The sequence below is a fragment of the Rhinatrema bivittatum genome, chromosome 2 (genome assembly GCF_901001135.1).
Source record: "Rhinatrema bivittatum chromosome 2, aRhiBiv1.1, whole genome shotgun sequence".
NCBI classification, from domain to species: domain Eukaryota; kingdom Metazoa; phylum Chordata; class Amphibia; order Gymnophiona; family Rhinatrematidae; genus Rhinatrema; species Rhinatrema bivittatum.
This window is the reverse complement of record NC_042616.1, coordinates 223,731,830-223,750,867: the sequence shown is the minus strand read 5'-3', so window position 1 is coordinate 223,750,867 and position 19,038 is coordinate 223,731,830. Positions and strand designations below refer to the sequence as shown.

The following is a 19,038-nucleotide window of genomic DNA, read 5'->3' as shown; positions in this document are numbered from 1 at the left end:
TCCGCGCTGCGTTAAGCATCGCGGAGATAGGAGTCCTGTGAGTTTCCTCACAGATTTTTTGACTGAAAAGTCAGTGATTTTCAAAATATTTTTCTCCCACAAGGGATCTCTCTCATTTCCACCGGACAGTGAGAAATTAGTCTTGTTTTTACTGTAAGTAAAAACTCTCTCTCAAAATTTTTCTCCCTCTTTTCATCGACGGCTGTTGGTGAAAAGATGGCTTCGGGGTTTAAAAAATGTCCGATCTGCTATTGGTCTATGTCCATAACAGACCCACACCTTGAGTGTGTTCTCTGTTTAGGGGACAAGCACGATGTCTCATCCTGCCTTCAATGTGCAGAGATGACTCCCAAAGGAAGAAAACTTAGACAGGAGAAAATGGAACACCTTTTTCATCTCCAGCTTCTTCCTTCTCCTTCGATGTTGATGAAATCGTCCCCAACAGGAGTTTCCAAAAAAGTTTTGCTGAAAAAATGTCGTCTGGAGGGATCGGGAGATCAAGTATCGACTTCGACGTCGATAAGGTCGGTAGTCGAGCATAGGCCCAAACATAGGCACCGACATCAACTCACACTGACAGCGTTAACTCCTTCCCCGGGAGAACTGACCACAAAAAGGCAAAAGGACCAGGAAATTCCGCTACCACAGTCAGGGCCTACATCATCGATCGAACCTCCACAGACATCGGTGGAGGTATTGTCAACACCCACACCACCACCGCATACAGCTACTCCATCTACCCCAGGTGTATCGCAGGAATTGTCGATTTTTATAAGACAAGCGGTAATCAAGGCCCTAAAGGAATAGATTCTGGCGACTGCGCCGATGCTGGCGATGATGCCGGTGACATCACCGATGCCGGTGACAACACTGATGCCGGTTCTTGAACTGATGCTGATAACAATGCGATTGTCGATGACCTTACTAACACTGGTAACCATACCGATGCCGATGTTCACAATTGCACTGATGCCAGGGACTAAATCGATAACAACTACGGTGACTTCAAAACGACCACCGAAGACAACAGCTCCATCTTCGGTCCTGAAGCCGTCACCATTGGTGCCACTTCCTCCTGGGGATTCAGGACACCCAGAGTCAGCACTATATCAGGCCTTAATGAAAAAATATCAGGATCTGCTTGATTCTCTTCCTTCTAATCCACAGGAAGAGCATATGGAGGAGTCACCTATTGAAGATCCATTACCAGGACCTTCAGGAATTCCTCTACCTCCTAAAACTTCAACAACTTCTCCACAAATCCAAGAATATGTACTTGGAGTGACACACAATCTGATACTTCATCTGAAGATTTTATGTCAGATCCATCTCCACCAGATCCACGGAAGAAATCTCCTCCAGAAGATTTTTCCTTCACAACCTTTGTCCAGGAAATGGCTGACACCATTCCATTCAAATTAGTGTCAGAGCAGGATACCAGACAGCAAACCCTGGAGGTACTTCAATTTATAGACCCTCCAAAGCAAGTGGTAGCTATACCAGTGCATGATGTTCTCCTAGATTTGCAACATCGTATTTGGGAACATCCCTGTTCAGTGCCAGCTGTCAATAAACGAATGGACAGTACATACTTGGTTCAGTCTGCTCCTGGCTACCAGAAGACACAGCTCCCTCACCAATCGGTAGTGGTGGAGTCTGCACAGAAAAAAATCCAAAAGAATTAGACCACATTAGACCACATTCCTCAAATCCCCCAGGTAAAGATCATAGGTTTTTGGATTCCCTGGGCCAGAAGGCCTACCAAGGGGCCATGTTAAATTCGAGAATCTCTTCATACCAACTTTACATGATCCAATATCAAAGAGATTTATGGAAACAAATGCAAGCGTTTATGCCATCTCTTCCATCTCAATATCAAGAGGCAGCCCAAGCCATCATCCACAAGGGATTGGAGGCAGGTAAACATGAGGTACGCACATCCTATGACGGGTTTGAGACAGCTTCCAGGGTGCCTGAGGTCCAAGATAAATTAGTGGATCTGCCATGCTTGGGAGATAATCTTTTTGGATCCAAAGTCCAGGATGCAGTTACTCAGTTAAAAGAACATACTGAAACCCTGAGACAGCTTTCCTCAATTCCACAGGATCCCCCTACGCACTCTGGGCGTAGGCCTCAACGGAAAGAAACCAGAAGACCCTTTTATAGACAAAAGAGGTACTACTCTCCTACATCTAAGACCAGGCCTTCTAGAACACAGCAAAGGCCTCAACCCAGACAATCTAGGGTGACTAGGCCTCAACCTATGCCACAGACAGGGCCTGCTGCCGGCTTTTGAAACCACTTCCAGAGAACACAGCTACCTCTCCAATCCTCAGCCAGAACTTCTGGTAGGAGGTCGAGTATCCTGCTTTTACAACAATTGGATTGCAATAACAGACCAATGGGTACTTGCAATAGTTTCTCGAGGTTACCAACTCATTTTCCTCTCAATTCCAACAGATTCTCCTCCGAGACCTCTTTCTCTCAGCGAAAGTCACATACTCCAATTGCAAGTAGAATTATGCACCCTTCTGAAAGCCAGGGCTGTAGAACCAGTACCCAGGACTCAGCAGGGCAGAGGATTCTATTCCCGTTATTTCCTCATTCCAAAGAAAACCGGAGGCCTAGGTCCAATCTAGACCTCAGAAATCTCAACAAATTTCTGAAGAAAGAAAAGCTCAGGATGGTTTCTCTAAGCACCATGCTTCCGCTTCTTCAAACAGGAGATTGGCTTTGTTCTCTGGATCTACAAGACGCTTACACTCACATTCCAATATTCCCTCCTCATCGCAAGTATCTGCGCTTCATGGTAGGTCATCAACATTTCCAGTACAGAGTACTACCATTCGGTCTTGCCTCTGCTCCCAGAGTATTCACCAAATGTCTGGCAGTAATAGCAGCACACTTGCACAAGGAAAGTGTCCATGTATTTCCCTATTTAGACAACTGGCTCATCAGAAGTCAATCTCAACAAGGAGCTCTGGCTTCTCTCAGTCGAACAATTACTCTACTTCATTCCATGGGCTTTCTCATCAATTATCAAAAGTCCCATCTCACATCGGAGAAAGTTCTTTTTTACTCAACGCACAATTAAACTCTGGAATTTGTTGCCAGAGAATGTGGTTAGTGCAGTTAGTATAGCTGTGTTTAAAAAAGGATTGGATAAGTTCTTGGAGGAGAAGCCAATTACCTGCTATTAAGTTCACTTAGAGAATAGCCACTGCCATTAGCAATGGTTACATGGAATAGAATTAGTTTTTGTGTACTTGCCAGGTTCTTATGGCCTGGATTGGCCACTGTTGGAAACAGGATGCTGGGCTTGATGGACCCTTGGTCTGACCCAGTATGGCATTTTCTTATGTTCTTATGTTCTTCTCACCTGCTTCAATTCATAGGAGCAGAATTGAACACCATCCTCTCAAAGGCCTTTCTACTCGAGGATTGGGCAGACACACTTTCCCTTCTGGCAAATTCCATTCACTCAACGAAACAAGCAACAGCTCATCAGTTTCTAACCTTACTAGGCCACATGGTCTCCACAGTTCATGTCACTTCTATGGCAAGGCTAGCCATGAGAGTAACCCAATGGACTTTAAGATCACAATGGATCCAAGCCATTCAACCACTGTACTCTCCAATTCAAGTAACCCACCAGCTACGTTCCTCTCTTCTTTGGTGGTTGAGCAAGGACAATTTGCGCAAGGGCCTACCCTTCCACCAACCAGTCCCACAGATAATTTTAACTACAGATACATCCACCTTGGGTTGGGGAGCTCACATAGACAATCTCCAAACCCAAGGTACTTGGACAAAACTCGAAGCAACATTTCAAATCTATTTCCTAGAACTTCGAGCTATACGTTACGCATTGCATGCGTTCAAGGACTGCCTTTCATACAAGACTGCTCTCATCCAAACGGATAACACAGTTGCCATGTGGTACAGCCACAAACAGGGAGGTACGGGCTCTCGTATATCCTTTGTCAAGAAGCTGCACAGATTTGGGGCTGGGCCCTGAACCATTCAATGTTCCTCCGGGCCACTTATCTGGCAGGCATTCACAATGTAGTGGCGGATCGATTCAGCCGTCAGTTCCAACCACACGAATGGTCCCTGGATCCCTCAGTAGCGACCAGGATATTTCGACGTTGGGGACAACAAACAATAGACCTCTTTGCGTCACATCTGGATCACAAAGTGGACAAATTCTGTTCTCTACACAAACAGAAAAACATGCCAGCAAAGGACGCTTTAGCTCGCCCTTGTAACTCAGGCCTTGTATACGCGTTTCCTCCAATACCGCTCATAACCAAAACTCTAGTGAAGCTTCAACAGGACAAGGGGACCATGATACTCATAGCCCCACATTGGCCTCGACAAGTATGGTTTCCCACACTTCTAGACCTCTCGATCAGGGATCCTATTTGTCTGGGTGTAGCTCCCACTCTCATAACTCAGGATCAGGCTCGTTTGGGCCATCCCAACCTTCATTCCCTATCCCTGACAGCATGGATGTTGAAAGCTTGATCTTACAACCACTCAATCTTTCAACCAATGTATCTCAAGTGCTTATAGCTTCACGTAAACCTTCAACACGGAAGAGCTATTCTTCAAAATGGAAAAGGTTTACTTTGTGGTGCAGGCAAAAGAGTATTGATCCTTTCACCTGCCCCACAACTTTTCTGCTAGATGACTTACAACCCCCTTCCTCCTCTGTCTCCCTCTCCCATTCCCTTCTCCCTTTCAACCCTCCCTTTCATCTTCTCCCTCGCTGCCAGGGCCAGCCGACCGCTCCACATGACCGACGTAGACCCATCGGGGTCAGGAGCCACCACGACCGCCTCGCTCGTCCCTCCTGCAACACGCTCCGAGGCCCGCCCACCCGTCGACGTCACCGCCTGCTACCGGGAAGGCCTTAAAGCCTGAAGCTTACCTCTGGCGCTCTGCGCCGGGCGTCGCGCGCCCCGCGTCGCGCGCCCCTTGTTGTGCCCCTTAGTGTTGCAACTTAGTGTCATCACTTTTTATTTGACATTGCCCCCCCACCCTTTCCCCCTCCCCTTACCACCTTACACTACACTGCTCTCCTTCACACCCACTACCCTCCTCAGTATCATAACTTCCACGCCCATCATAACATGTTCGGACACCCCATACCCATCCTCAGACACCACACCTACAAACCCATCTCTCAGTCTTTGACTCACCCGACACACCAACCCAGACTTCCACTTCTAATCATGCTCACTCCCCTTACCCAACTCCTTGGCCTCGCAGCATTCTCTCTCCTGCTCTTTAATTCACAATCGATAGTAAAAAAAAACAACAAAACGCATATTCTCCACGACATCCTCTTAGATGAAAAACCTGATATTCGCTATCACAGAGACTTAGCTTAAGGACACAGACATAGTCTTGCTTAACCAGCTTCCCAATCACAGCTATGACATTTTCTCTATCCCTAGACCCAAAAAACGAGGTGGAGGATTACTGCTCGCAGCTAAAAAAGACCTGAAACTTATGCTCCACCCTGTCCATATGGCATCCAGATTCAAAATAGGTCTCTTTAAATCCCCACAACTACAGATCTGTCGTATCTATGCACCACCTGGCCTGCTGGACAAAAACTCATCCCCCTCATTGAATTTATCATTCAAAACATTTATTTATTTATTTATTTATTTATTTATTTATTTATTTATTTCTTTTATATACCGACGTTCGATCGAGATATCACATCGGTTTCCAGATAACTAAAAGAATAGGGTAGTAACAGCCCTATTTTACATTATAACATTGTAATAAATATAATAAATTATAACATTGTAATAAATATAACGAATTGTAATATATTGTAATATATTATTGTATAAATATATTATTGTATAAATATATTCTTGTATAAATATATTCTTGTATAAATATATTATTGTATAAATATATTATTGTATAAATATTGTATAATATATTATTGTATAAATATAACAAATTGTAATATATTATAACATTGTAATAAATATAACATCATCATTAATAACCCCGCTATCATTCTGGGAGACTTCAACATACATGTCGACACTTTTCCACTCTCCCCCACCTGCAAAAGTATCATATCCTCACTAAATGCAATGGGTTTCAAGCAAATCATAATAAACCCCATGCATAAAGCAGGTCACACCCTAGACCTCATATTCACCAACAAATCCATCTCACCTGAAACCCCTATCCCACACCCCAATACCCTGGTCCGACCACTATCTCATACGTACCAATGTCTCTATAAAAAGTGTAGCCCCCCAAACACACTCAGCAACTAATACTATCCACTTCCATAAACCCTGCTCCAAAGAGGAACTCACCATGGCCCTCACAAATGACCTTCACAAATTAGACTTATTGTATACCAACTCAGCCATATCCTCATGGATCTCACTCACCAGCAATGTCCTTGACAAAATTTGTCCACTAGAATAAAAAAATATCAATCCCTCTAACACCTCTAAAAAAAAAAAAACAAAAACAAAAAAAAAACCAACCCTGGTACACGCCAGAATTAAAAATACTTAAACGCAACCTCGGAAACCTTACACAGCCCCGACATGTATTGGTTCAATGACTCCTTATTCTTCCACAAATCCAACAGACCTACAAGATCCCAACATGCCACCACCCTACTTCCCCATAAATCTACCCTCCTCAATACCACTAAAGAACGCACCCTATCCATAGCAGGTCCCTCTGCTTGGAACGCGATGCCAGCTGACATTCGGCAGGAACTATACCCCAAAACATTTAAACAAAAACTTAAAACATGGTTATTCAGACAAGTCTTCACTTGATCCTTCCCCTCCCTTCACCACTCCCCCTTCCCCTCGCACCCTTTGCCTTGTACATCTATTTTTCAGCTTGTTATTTTAACCTGTGCTATGCCTATTTTACCAAATTAATGTAAATATGTACAAATTTCATATTCCCCCTCCCATCCCCCTGGCCCATACTCCTCTTGCGTTTTTGTTTTATATCTAAAATATTGTTATCCTCTTTTTACAATGTACTCCTTCCTCTTCCCAGTTTCCTTTGTTCCCTGTTTATTGTAAAGCACTTTGCTAAGTTCAATGTCACCTGGAAACCGATATGATGATGTCCTACGAATGTCGGTATACAAAACACACAAATAAAATAAATAAATAAAATCAATCCGCATATTCTCCTTAAGGAGATCATGTTTTGTGCTAAGACCCTAAACCCACCCCTCCCCCTTTTTTCCAGCTTCTTATAGCCATTACTGCTGCAATAATTTTCCCCTTCATTCTGTTTGACTACAACTCCTCCATTTAGAATTACTTTTCTATATACCTGACTTTGCAACAATAAATGAATATCACCAGATTCTGCTGAAGGCAGCTAGTCCAAAACATTGAACAGTCAGGTCCAAAATAATGAAAGGTGTATTGATGAAAAGCTGCTGGTTTATCTGCTATTCCAGGACAGTATTCTCAATTTTATGATGTACTAGTAATAATATCCAGGGCTTAATTCAATGTATCATCCACTTCAGCACCCAAATAAATAACATTAAAACAAACTGATAGCCTTCAATAGTTGTCCTGACAACCTAACCAGATCTGTGGGCTCGTGCGAGCCATTCTTCGCCTCTTTCTCCATCTTGTCCACCTCTGTTGCTGACACAAACCATTTGACTCCATCTTTGTGTGCAACTCCCAACTTGGCCAGATAAAGCAAAGCAGAGTGGATACTTAATGAGACTAGCTTGGAACAAAGCGGTGATCTCTGCACTGATAATTTCATCAAATATCGAAATAGCAATATTTTCCTCCCTTTGTGACTTGGTTATTTCCTATCTTGCAGTGCTTGCAGAGTCTCAAATTATGGGCAAAATTAAGCACACAAGCGATTACTGCACAAGACCACTCCATGTTGTCTCTATGGAGGCCTAACTGTTGGGCCCGTTCAATTCGCAACTCTCCATAAACATTAGAGAGATTCAGTTCTTGAGGCAGCCACGATTCCAGGAAGCCTGGCAACTCCCGATCTCCCAGGAACTCTGGAAATCCTATGAAGCATAGGTTATTTCAACAAGATCTGTTCTTCAGATCTTCTAGCCGCTCATCTTGCTTATTTAAAGCCACTTTAAGTGTGGTTACCTCAGTCTGGATGTTGCACAGGCCATCCTGTGTATCCGATATCCTTTGCTCGGCCTCTGTGACTTGCCACTCAAACCCTTTCAAAGTCGCCAAGATTTTGTCCAGTTTGTTGGAAATCTTTTTTAGCTTGGGCCCCAGTGCTTCCACAGCTACCGTTTTTAGTTCTGTAATCACTGTCATTTTATTAAAGTCCTGCTCTATTCCGAAACGCCTGTCCACCATCTTGGAATCTGCTGGCTTGTTTTTCTATTTTACTTTCTCTTCCTTTGCCAGTTGAGCTGACATACCCAGGCCTAGAGAAAACAACTGACAACACTATCTTCCATGGGAGGATGAAAAAATCGGCTGAAAGTGCAGTCGGGAGAGGGTGGATTGAGAGAGGAGGGCCCAAGAAAGGAAAACTACATCTTACCTCCCTCACAGCGGCACGAGAAAGGATGGTGTTTTTAAATAATGAGATTAAAAACAAAATACAACCGCCTCACCTCAAAAACCACACAAATCGTTAAAGACGCTGCAATTCATATATATATGACCTTCATACTAGGCATCATCGTGAAGTGTAAGACACTGATAGAACTCTGCCTTATTCATAATCATCGGTCATCATTACAAAGTCTTTATGGTAAAGTGACCAAAAATGTGAATAATATTTTTTAGTTTTTTAATAAGCTAGTGAACATAAATTGTCCCACAGTTTTCTTTGTTTAAACTAAGACCAAAACTTTTTTTTTTTTTTTAAAAAAGAGCTACTTAGCTTGTCCTGTTGTGAATAGATCTTGTCATTCCCACAGCAAGTATGTATCTTCAGTTATTCAAAATTGCCGTAAATGTTAACGATTATACACAGATGCCATGGTTATTTAAAGATACCGCCAATGCAAAAGCCTGACACGGTCCATGTTTCGGAGAATGGTCCTTCTTCATGGGGCAAAGAAATGTGTCTAAAAAAAACCCCCCCCCCACCAATTGGAGTGGAAAAAATTCATGAACTATAATAACAAAGAAATAAAGGATTTTAAATGTAGAAACAGGTACTTACTTCCATGTATCAGCATTCACTGGTTAACAGCATCAGTTTCCGGCAAAGCGTACCGGAACTGTGCGTTACCTGCGCATTTGTAAATCCATCCTGATGTCAAATCAAAATGTCGTCAAAAAGAGAAACAATGGTGGAAAACAATTGATGATGAGCAATAAATCAATTCATAAAATGGAATACCATTCCAAGGCAATGTTCAGGCCATGAGGATGGACACTGTTCAATTGGTAAATCCATTCTTGTTCTTTAAAATTCAATATTTTTTGATTTCCCCACCTCGGATTAGGTGTTATCTTGTCAATAACCCGCCACTTGAGATCCTGAAAACTTGAGAGTCTGTTGAATACAATGGGCCACAATAGGAGCCTGTAATTTTGCCATCGACAAACAGCTACGATGTTCAGTAAGTCTCGTGCGGATGGAACGTTTGGTTCTACTTACATAATATTTGTCACAGGGGCATATAATGATATAAATAACGTTGAATGATGTACAATGGGAGAAGGACTGGGCTTGATGATAAATGCCAGAGTGATCATACCAGGAAATTCCAGAAATGGTCAATTGACACATTAAACAATTATGACTTGGCCAGTGGCCAAGAGGTGATGGATGTGAAATTGATCTTGGTAATAGATAAGAGTGCACCAGATAGTCATGGAGGTCTCCATATTAATCCCGAGCTGTCAATTAGCGGAAGATGAACTATTTGTCAACAGATGGATTTCCATACTAAATAACTGCTCACTTGACATCATGCACTTGATAGTCGAGACCATAAAGAAATATTCAATACTATTAAAACCTCCTGTGATGAAGTCAAATCCCATCTACAGTTACATGAAGGATTGGAAGAATATGACAGAAGACTTCATGAACATAACCAGCTTATCGATAAATTCAGATCTGATTTGAAATAAAATAAAATTTACAAATTTAAGCGCGATGAAACGGACTACTCTTCTGGCAACATATATCCATGGCAACGTTGTTAAGCTTTAAAACCGAAAAATGTAGCTTTTGCCTTATCTTCCGAGGAGTGGTCATCAGATTCGGATGATGAACCCTCTAATATTCATAATCCACCACCTATGTTTTCAGATCAATGTTGGGGCAGTTTCAGAACATCAACTAGACATTTTGGACTGCTTATCTTTTTTTGCCATCGAGGGACATCATGGGTGGGCATGGAAGCCCGCCCCCAAACGTGATCTGAAAGCCTAAAGAATCTTCCATAGTAAATTTGTCTTCATTGTCTCTTACTCCCCCATCAAATCAATCTCTTGGAAAAAGGTCTTTCTTTTGTTCCTTTTTACAACTATGATTCCTTCCAGTGTAGATGAGATTTGTTCCAGGTTTTTTTTTTTCGGAAGATACAAATAGTAGTATATTTTTTCCAACATCTTCCGATTGTGGAATCTTCAGTTGTGTTTCCGAAATCTAATTGGATTGCCCCAGGTCCGGTTGACCCCCACATCAAATCTTTTATTGATTTGGTCCTATATGATTTAAAGATAATGGATTCCTCATCTGATCCACCACTTTATAATCTCACAAAACTGGAACATAAAGCTTTAATTGCCCTTAAAATGGATTCTTCTATTGTTATAAAACAAGCAGATAAGGAAGGAGCAGTAGTTTTACAAAACAGACACTTATTATCATACCGTTATTTCACATTTATCTGATGTTACCAACTACCAAGTTCTGTCAGTGGACCCTGGTCCTTTTTTACATCATCAGATTTCTGAACTGGTAGATGATTCTTAACAGGATCCCAACTATCTACATGGTTCCTAAGACTGATAAGGATTTAAAGAACCCCCTGGAAAACCTGTTGTCACCACCATTGGATCTTTACTAGAACAGTTATCGATCTTTGTTGAGCAGATTTTGCAACCGATAATTCCTACCATACCATCTTATGTCTAGGACTCAAAACACACATGCTCAGTATTCTTATGTCCATCGCTAATGTGCAGCAAGCCTTTTTGATCACCTTAGATATACAGGCCCTATATACCAGTATTCCACAAAATCAAGCACTTATGGTAATACCTCGATCCTTACAATCCAGACCTCGTCCTCATGGTGTACCAACAAGCTTCATTATGTTATTGGCGACTTTAGTACTGTAAGGAAATTATTTCATCTTTGACAATGTATTTTATAAACAAACCCATGGCACCGCTATTGGCGCCACCATGGCTCCTAGTTTAGCCAATCTATATGTGGCATATTTTGAAGACCAACATCTATACTCAGTGCCATGCTTTCAACATATTTCATCCTGGTTCATATATATTGACAATATCTTTTTCCTTTGGCATGGAGGAGAAGTCGATCTCCTACAATTTATAGATTGGATTTACTCTTTGGATCAACATCTACACTTCATGATGACCAACCATTTTAACCAGATTAACTTTTTGGACATTCTTATTAAAAAGGATGGTGATAATCTAGCAACCATAATTTATAGGAAACCATGTGACAAAAACATTCTGCTGCATTTTTCTAGTTTTCATCTGCACCATTTGAAAAAGAACTTGCCCGTTGGCCAATTTTTGAGACTTTGTCACCTGTGTTCTACCAAAGATGAGTTCCTTCTTCCAGCCCAACATCTATTTCGTAGGCTACTGCTACGAGGCTGTCCTTATACATATAAAAGGGCTACTAACACGGAACGACAATGGCTCCTTTTAGATACATCTACATCTGATTCTAAGGTTCCTTTAGTATGCACCTTGTGATATTCTTCTAAAGCGATGAAGGTTGCTTCATTACTTTGCCACCATTGGCGATTATTAAAATGTATCCAGTCTTTAAAGAACAGCCTTTGATCACTTATAGTCGGGGTAAAAATCTCTGTGACTATCTGGTGCACACTTATCTATTACCAAGATCAATTTCAGATCCACCATCACCTCTTGGCTATTGGCCATGTCATAATTGCTCGATGTGTCAATTGACCATTTCTGGAACGTCCTGGTATCATCACTCTGGCATTCATCATCAAGCCCGGTCCTTCTCTGATTGTATATCATTCAACGTTATTTATATCAATATATGCCCCTGTGACAAATATTATGTAGGTAGAACCAAACGTTTCATCCGCACGAGACTTATTGAACATTGTAGCTGTTTGTCAACGGCAAAACTACAGGCTCCTATTGTGGCTCATTGTATTCAATAGTCTCACAGTTTTCAGGATCTCAAGTGGTGAGTTAGTGATAAGATAACACCTAATCTGAGAGGGGGGGGGGGGGGAGATCCAAAATGTTTATTCAATCTTAAAGAACAAGAATGGATTTACCGATTGAACAGTGTCCATCCTCAAGACCTCAACATTGTCGTGGAATGGTATTCCATTTTATGAATTGATTTATTGCTCATCACCAATTGTTTTTCACCATTGTTTCTTTTTTTTTTTTACGTCATTTTGATTGACATCAGGATGGGTTTAAAATAGTTAAGGTACACTTTGCCGGAAACTGATGCTGTTAACCAGTGAATGCTGATACATGGAAATAAGTACCTGTTTCTACATTTAAAAACCTTTATATCTTCGTTGTTATAGTTATTCATGAATTTTTTCCACTCCAATTGGTATTTTTTAGACTCATTTCTTTGCCCCATGAAAAAGAACCATTCTCCGAAACACGGACCATGTCGGGCTTTTGCATTTGCGGCATCTTTAAATAACCATTGCATCTGTGTATAATCGTTAATAACATTTATGACAATTTTGAATAACTGTGAAGATATGTACAGCACCACTGTGGGAATGACAAGATCTATTCACAACAGGACAAGCCTAAGTAGCTCTTTTAAAAAAAAAAAAAAAGTTTTGATCTTTGTTTAAACAGAAAACTGGGACAATTTATATTCACTAGCATATTAAAAACTAAAAAATATTATTCACACTTTTTGATCACTTTGTCATAAAGACTTTGTAACGATGACCAATGATTATAAATAAGGCAGAGTTCTATCAGTGTCTTACACTTCACAATGACGCCTAATATGAAAGTCATATATATGAATTTCAGCATCTTTAACGATTTGTGTGGTTTTTGAGGTGAGGCAGTTGTATTTTGTTTTTGATTTAATTATTGACTACCAAACCTGATTCATATTTGAGAGTTTCGTGAAGTTTAGTGCAGATTTTTAAATAATGTCCATGACTGATGTAAACTCTTAACTTTTGTAGCTACACCTTTTGTTTTTTTTCTAACTATTTTGGTTACGGTTATGGTTTTGGTTTATTTATTTATATGCCCTACTATGAAATCGCCCTAGGTGGCTTATAAAAAATTACATAATAAAATACAACAAAATAAACACATTCAAAATTACTTCGCATTCAACAATAAAATTTCCCTAAACAGTGTACATAAAAACAGTCACATTGAAATATTAAAATAAAATTAAAACCTAAATCAATTAAATTTTATGGAGGTTTGTTTTTTTTATCATGAAAGGGAGTTCTGTCTGTCAGTTGCTGCAGATGTACTTGCTGATATCTGTAAGCGGCTATCTGGATTATAAATAATTTAAAAGGATAGGTACTGCTGGATTCCATTATAAAATGGTAGGAAGATCTACTGTTTTGAAACAGACTGATGAATTCTCCATCCTTAATCCAAGCATATAGTGTTAAGAATTGGATCCAAACAATATAAAATGAATTTAATGCCTTATTGCTTAGTAATGGACACATTTACTGGAGACAGCTTCTGGGGAGGTCCTGCATAATTTTTGTACAGAATAAAGTACAGAGAATACACATTATTTAAGCTGTAACTTTATAGAGTACAGCATATGCTTACAAGGGATTTTAACTTTAAAACATTTTTTAGAAAATGAAATGTTCTATTTTTATAATTTTTTGCATGGAAACAAGGCAGATTTAAAACAGTGGGTGAGTGTTCTGATTTATTTTTTCCTTCCTGCAGATGGTCAGTTTGCTTTTGTCAAGAGGTGCCAATATTAGTGCATTTGACAAAAAGGACCGGCGGGCTATTCACTGGGCTGCTTATATGGGTAAGTATTTCCTGCAGTTAACTTATTTGTGAAATAGCTAATTGATTTAATTATTTTTGAACTAGGGAGATAAGTTCTCGTGCATAAATTTGACTTTAGAACAACTACCTTTTGAAGAATAATTTCAAGTGAGTATTGCCACCAGAGCTAAGTGAAACATTTAGCTCAGGGGGGAACAGTACTTGAATCTCCCAGATCATGGTGTTGTCTATTGGGACTCCAGTAGTTGTTGGTTGTTCCTCCAGGTAGGTTTTCAGATTGTTTTTACATTTCACCATCTCAGTTCCTTGAACTCCCTCCTCAGCATCTGCCTGGGGCTGCCATGTTAGAATGCTCCTCCAAAAAGCTACATTTTAACAACTTTTCTGAACATGAAGTAATGCTATTGCCTCCAAACCTCTTTTGGTAATTTGTTCCAGGGGGCCGGGTCTACTGTCAGGAATGTTCCCTCTCTTGATGTAACTAGTTCTAAATCATGCAGCAAAGGAACTGTCAGCAATGCTTCCTGACTTATCCCTCATGACTCAATTTGTTTAATAATTCATATATATTAATTTTAATTATTGTGAGATTTTTTCCATAAATATGAAAATCTTTAGAAGATCTTAAATGCATTCTGCAAGAAGATTGTTCATTTATTTATTTAAAATCTTTTCTATACCGTCGTTTAGTTATGTACTATCACAAAGGTTTACAGGGAGGCACAAATATTCAAGTTTGTGTATACTATTCTAACAAGAGTGCCCATTGGGCAAAGGGGAACTGTGGATCAGTTAGCACCATCTGACCTTTGCTGTTGCCAGGACAGGAGGAACCAGGCATCACTCCTGCCCTTAGGGAAATAAGCAAGCCCTTTTAGGGGTAAGGGAGTGCTGTAAGGGGAGGGAGAAGATGGGATCTTGGGATGTCTGTACCTAGATATAGAAGAAGAGGAGCTTTTGTTTTCTTCTGCTGGGGGTAGTATTTATCAATTGGGTTTTATACCAGGTTGAAAGATGTGGGGTTTGAATTTGTTGAGGGGAGTTTATCCCAGGACAAGCAGGATGCTAGTCCTCACATATGGGTGACGTCACTCACGGAGCCCTAATGCGGGAAAAACTTCTGGCAAAGTTTCTAGAAGCTTTTGACTTGCAGCCTGGGGCTACTGAGCATGCCCGGCTTGCCATGATATTCCCTGCCACAGGGGTCTCACTTCAGTCTTCGTTTTTCCGCGCTGCCATTGACATCGCGGTCACAGGAGCCCTGTGAGGTTTTCCTCACAAGTTGACTAAAAAAGTCAATATTTTCTTTAAACTTTTTGCCCCATTTAGGGTCTCATAGTGATTGTCACTGGATGGTGACAAAGAAATTAGCTTCCGCTAATAAATTTAGCATTTTTTCATCGACAGCCGTCGAGTCACGATGGCATCAGGCTTCAAAAAGTGCCCAGCCTATAACCGAACAATCTCCATAACGGACCCGCATATAGAATGCGTTTGGTGCCTCGGAGGACAGCATGACATCGCTTCCTGTCCAGAATGCCAGGAGATGACTGCAAAAGGCAGAAAACTCCGCCAAGAAAAAATGGCACAGATTTTTCAAATCCAATCGGGGCTTTCACCGACAACTTCCACAAAATCATCGCCGGTAGGCCTTACTAAAAAGATTCTTCTCAAAAAACGACTTCCAGAGGGTTCGGGCGATGCCTCTTCACAAACACCCTCTACTTCATCGACAAGGTCTGTATCTGAACCAAGATCGAAGCATAAGCACCGACGGCATCGTACTATCCCGCTGCTTCCGCCGCCAGACGAACCGATCGCTAAGAAGCAAAAATCGTCTTCACCTACAGTGACTTCCGTTCCCTAGGTTCCGGCATCGATACCGTCGATCTTGCCGCAGTCATCAACTTCGATTCCTGACTTGACTTTGTTAATCAAGCAAATTGTCACCGATGCCTTAAAGCAACAAATTCCGGCGCCATTGCCGATGCCGATACCCATGTCTATGCCGGCGGGACCGCCGATGTCAGAAGTTTCTTCGATACCGGCTTCATAGCCGGTGCCGGCGACTTCACCGATGATACAAGTTTCATCGATACCGGCTTTACAGCCGATGCCGGCGTATACGCCGATGCCAGCGGTATCTTCGATGTCTTTGATTCCGCTGATGTCTACCTCGATGCAGATAACAACATCGATGACGGAGCCTGTTCAGGCATTCATCCCATCGATACCATCGGTGCCTTTACCTTTCTCGATGCCTTCGATGCCAACCCGGCCTATAACATCGATGATTCCTATCTCGATATTTTCCTTTACGACATCATCGATGCCATCTGTTACACAGCCGATGTCTCTCTATACAATGGCACCATACAAACCTCCTTTGCAAAGGAAAACCACTTCCATGCAAAAGTCATCGGGGAAATTCAAGCATTCCTTGCCAAAACCTTCTACTACAGCTCCAGACACTTCCAGTTCTGAAGCAGCATTGCACAGCCTTCTCACTAAAAGATATCAGGACCTTCTGGCTTCCTTGCCTATTATGCCTGGGCAAGAAGAGGAGGAACAAGAAACTTCACCTGACCCACAAGATCCATTACAAGGTCGTTCTGGGATACCTCCACCTCAAAAGCCTATGCCTGCTCCATATCAAACACCAACTTCTGATACCTGGTCAGACACCGCATCTGAGCCCTCATCAGAAGACTTTATGTCTGATCCCTCTCCACCTCAGTCCAAAAAACAGTCACCTCCAGAGGACCTTTCATTTTCCTCCTTTATCCAGGAGATGTCTGAGTCCATACCTTTTCAACCACAAGCGGAAAAAGATGAGAGGCAACAGACACTGGAAATTCTACAGTTTGTAGATCCTCCTAAGCACAATCTGACCATCCCTATCCATGAAGTGCTACTTCAACTCCAGCAGAGGATTTGGGAACACCCCTGTACAACTCCTGCTGTTAATAAAAGGGTAGATTCTACCTATCTTGTTCAATCTGCACCAGGATATGAGAAAACTCAACTTCCTCACAATTCACTTGTAGTTGAATCTGCTCAAAAGAAATCTCGCAGGACCAGAACCCATGCCTCAATCCCTCCAGGAAAGGACAACAGATTTTTAGATCAGATGGGAAGAAAAATCTATCAAGGGGCCATGCTAAACTCAAAGATTTCAGCATACCAACTTTACATGACTCAACACCAGAGAAATCTCTGGAAACAGATTGAAGAATTTGTACCTTCTCTGCCTCAACAATACCAAGAGGCAGCACAAAACATAATTCAAAAAGGCTTAGATGCAGGAAAGCACGAGGTCAGAGCCGCCTATGATGCTTTTGAAACATCTTCCAGAACAGCAGCATCAGGAATTAGCGCCAGAAGGTGGGCCTGGCTAAAGGCCTCTGATTTACGGCCAGAAGTCCAGGACAAACTGGTAGACCTTCCCTGTCAGGGAGATAATTTATTTGGCACCAAAGTTCAGGACGCTGTGGCTCAGCTTCGAGAGCACTCGGAGACTCTAAAACAACTCTCCGTGCTACCTCATGACCCTGCATCCCACACAAGTCGCAGACCACCGCGTAGGGAGACAAAACGTCCTTTCTATAGGCCAAAAAGGTACTATCCTCCCACTTCTAGACCAAGACTTCCAAGGTCTCAACAAAGACCTCAACAAAGACAGCAGCGGTCTGCGAGGCCCCAACCAGCTCCTCAAACAGGACCTGCCTCGGGTTTTTGAAATGAAATTCAGAGAACAAGGCCTATATTCCAATCCCCAAACCACCTTGCCAGTTGGAGGAAGAATATCCCATTTCTACAAAGAGTGGACATCAATAACATCTGATCATTGGGTCCTTTCGATAATTCATCAAGGCTACCGCCTCGACTTCACATCATTCCCTCAGGAGTTTCCACCACACAACTCCCATCTCAATCACAATCACATACTTCAATTACAAACAGAATTATCCGCTCTTCTGCAATCAAGAGGTGTGGAACAAGTACCACACAGTCAGAAGGGCAGAGGATTCTATTCACGGTATTTCCTCATTCCAAAGAAAACCGGAGGCCTACGTCCCATTCTAGATCTCAGAAATCTCAACAAATTCTTAAAAAAAGAAAAGTTCAGGATGGTTTCTCTAGGCACCATGCTTCCACTTCTACTCAAGGGAGATTGGCTTTGTTCTCTGGATCTTCAAGATGCTTACACACATTCCTATATTCCTGCCTCATCGCAAATATCTGCGATTCACAGTAGGCCATCAGCATTTCCAATATAGAGTGTTACCGTTTGGCCTGGCTAGAGCTCCCAGAGTATTCACCAAATGCCTGGCAGTGATAGCAGCACACTTACACAAACAAGGTGTTCATGTTTTTCCTTATCTCGACGATTGGCTCATCAAAAGTCAATCTCAACAAGGAGCAATAACTTCACTAAATCGCACAATAGCTATACTTCACTGACTGGGATTCCTCATCAATTATCAGAAATCCCACATGACTCCTTCTTCTAATCTACTCCAATTCATAGGAGCAGAATTAAACACAGACATTGCACAGGCTTTTCTACCAGAAGATCGTGCAGACACACTGTCCCTGTTGGCACATTCAATTTCCTTACAACAAGCGACAGCCCATCAGTTCCTCACCTTACTAGACCACATGGCCTCAACAGTTCAAGTCACTCCTATGGCACGATTCGCCATGAGAGTAACCCAATGGACTCTATGTTCACAATGGATCCAAGCCATTCAGCCATTACACTTTCCAATCCAAGTAACCCACCAACTACGCTCATCGCTACGAT

General features: G+C 41.7%; 1 protein-coding gene across 4 annotated transcripts in view; it reads left to right on the top strand.

Annotated features, from left to right (window-relative positions):
• Positions 1 to 19,038, top strand: part of ANKRD28 (ankyrin repeat domain 28) — an 805,300-nt gene that overhangs the window by 269,102 nt on the left and 517,160 nt on the right. For all 4 annotated transcript variants that reach the window (XM_029589217.1, XM_029589218.1, XM_029589216.1 and 1 more), the window contains one exon: positions 14,163 to 14,250. In XM_029589217.1, coding sequence (XP_029445077.1) covers positions 14,163 to 14,250 — 88 coding nt within the window. The remainder of the gene's footprint in view (positions 1 to 14,162; positions 14,251 to 19,038) is intronic.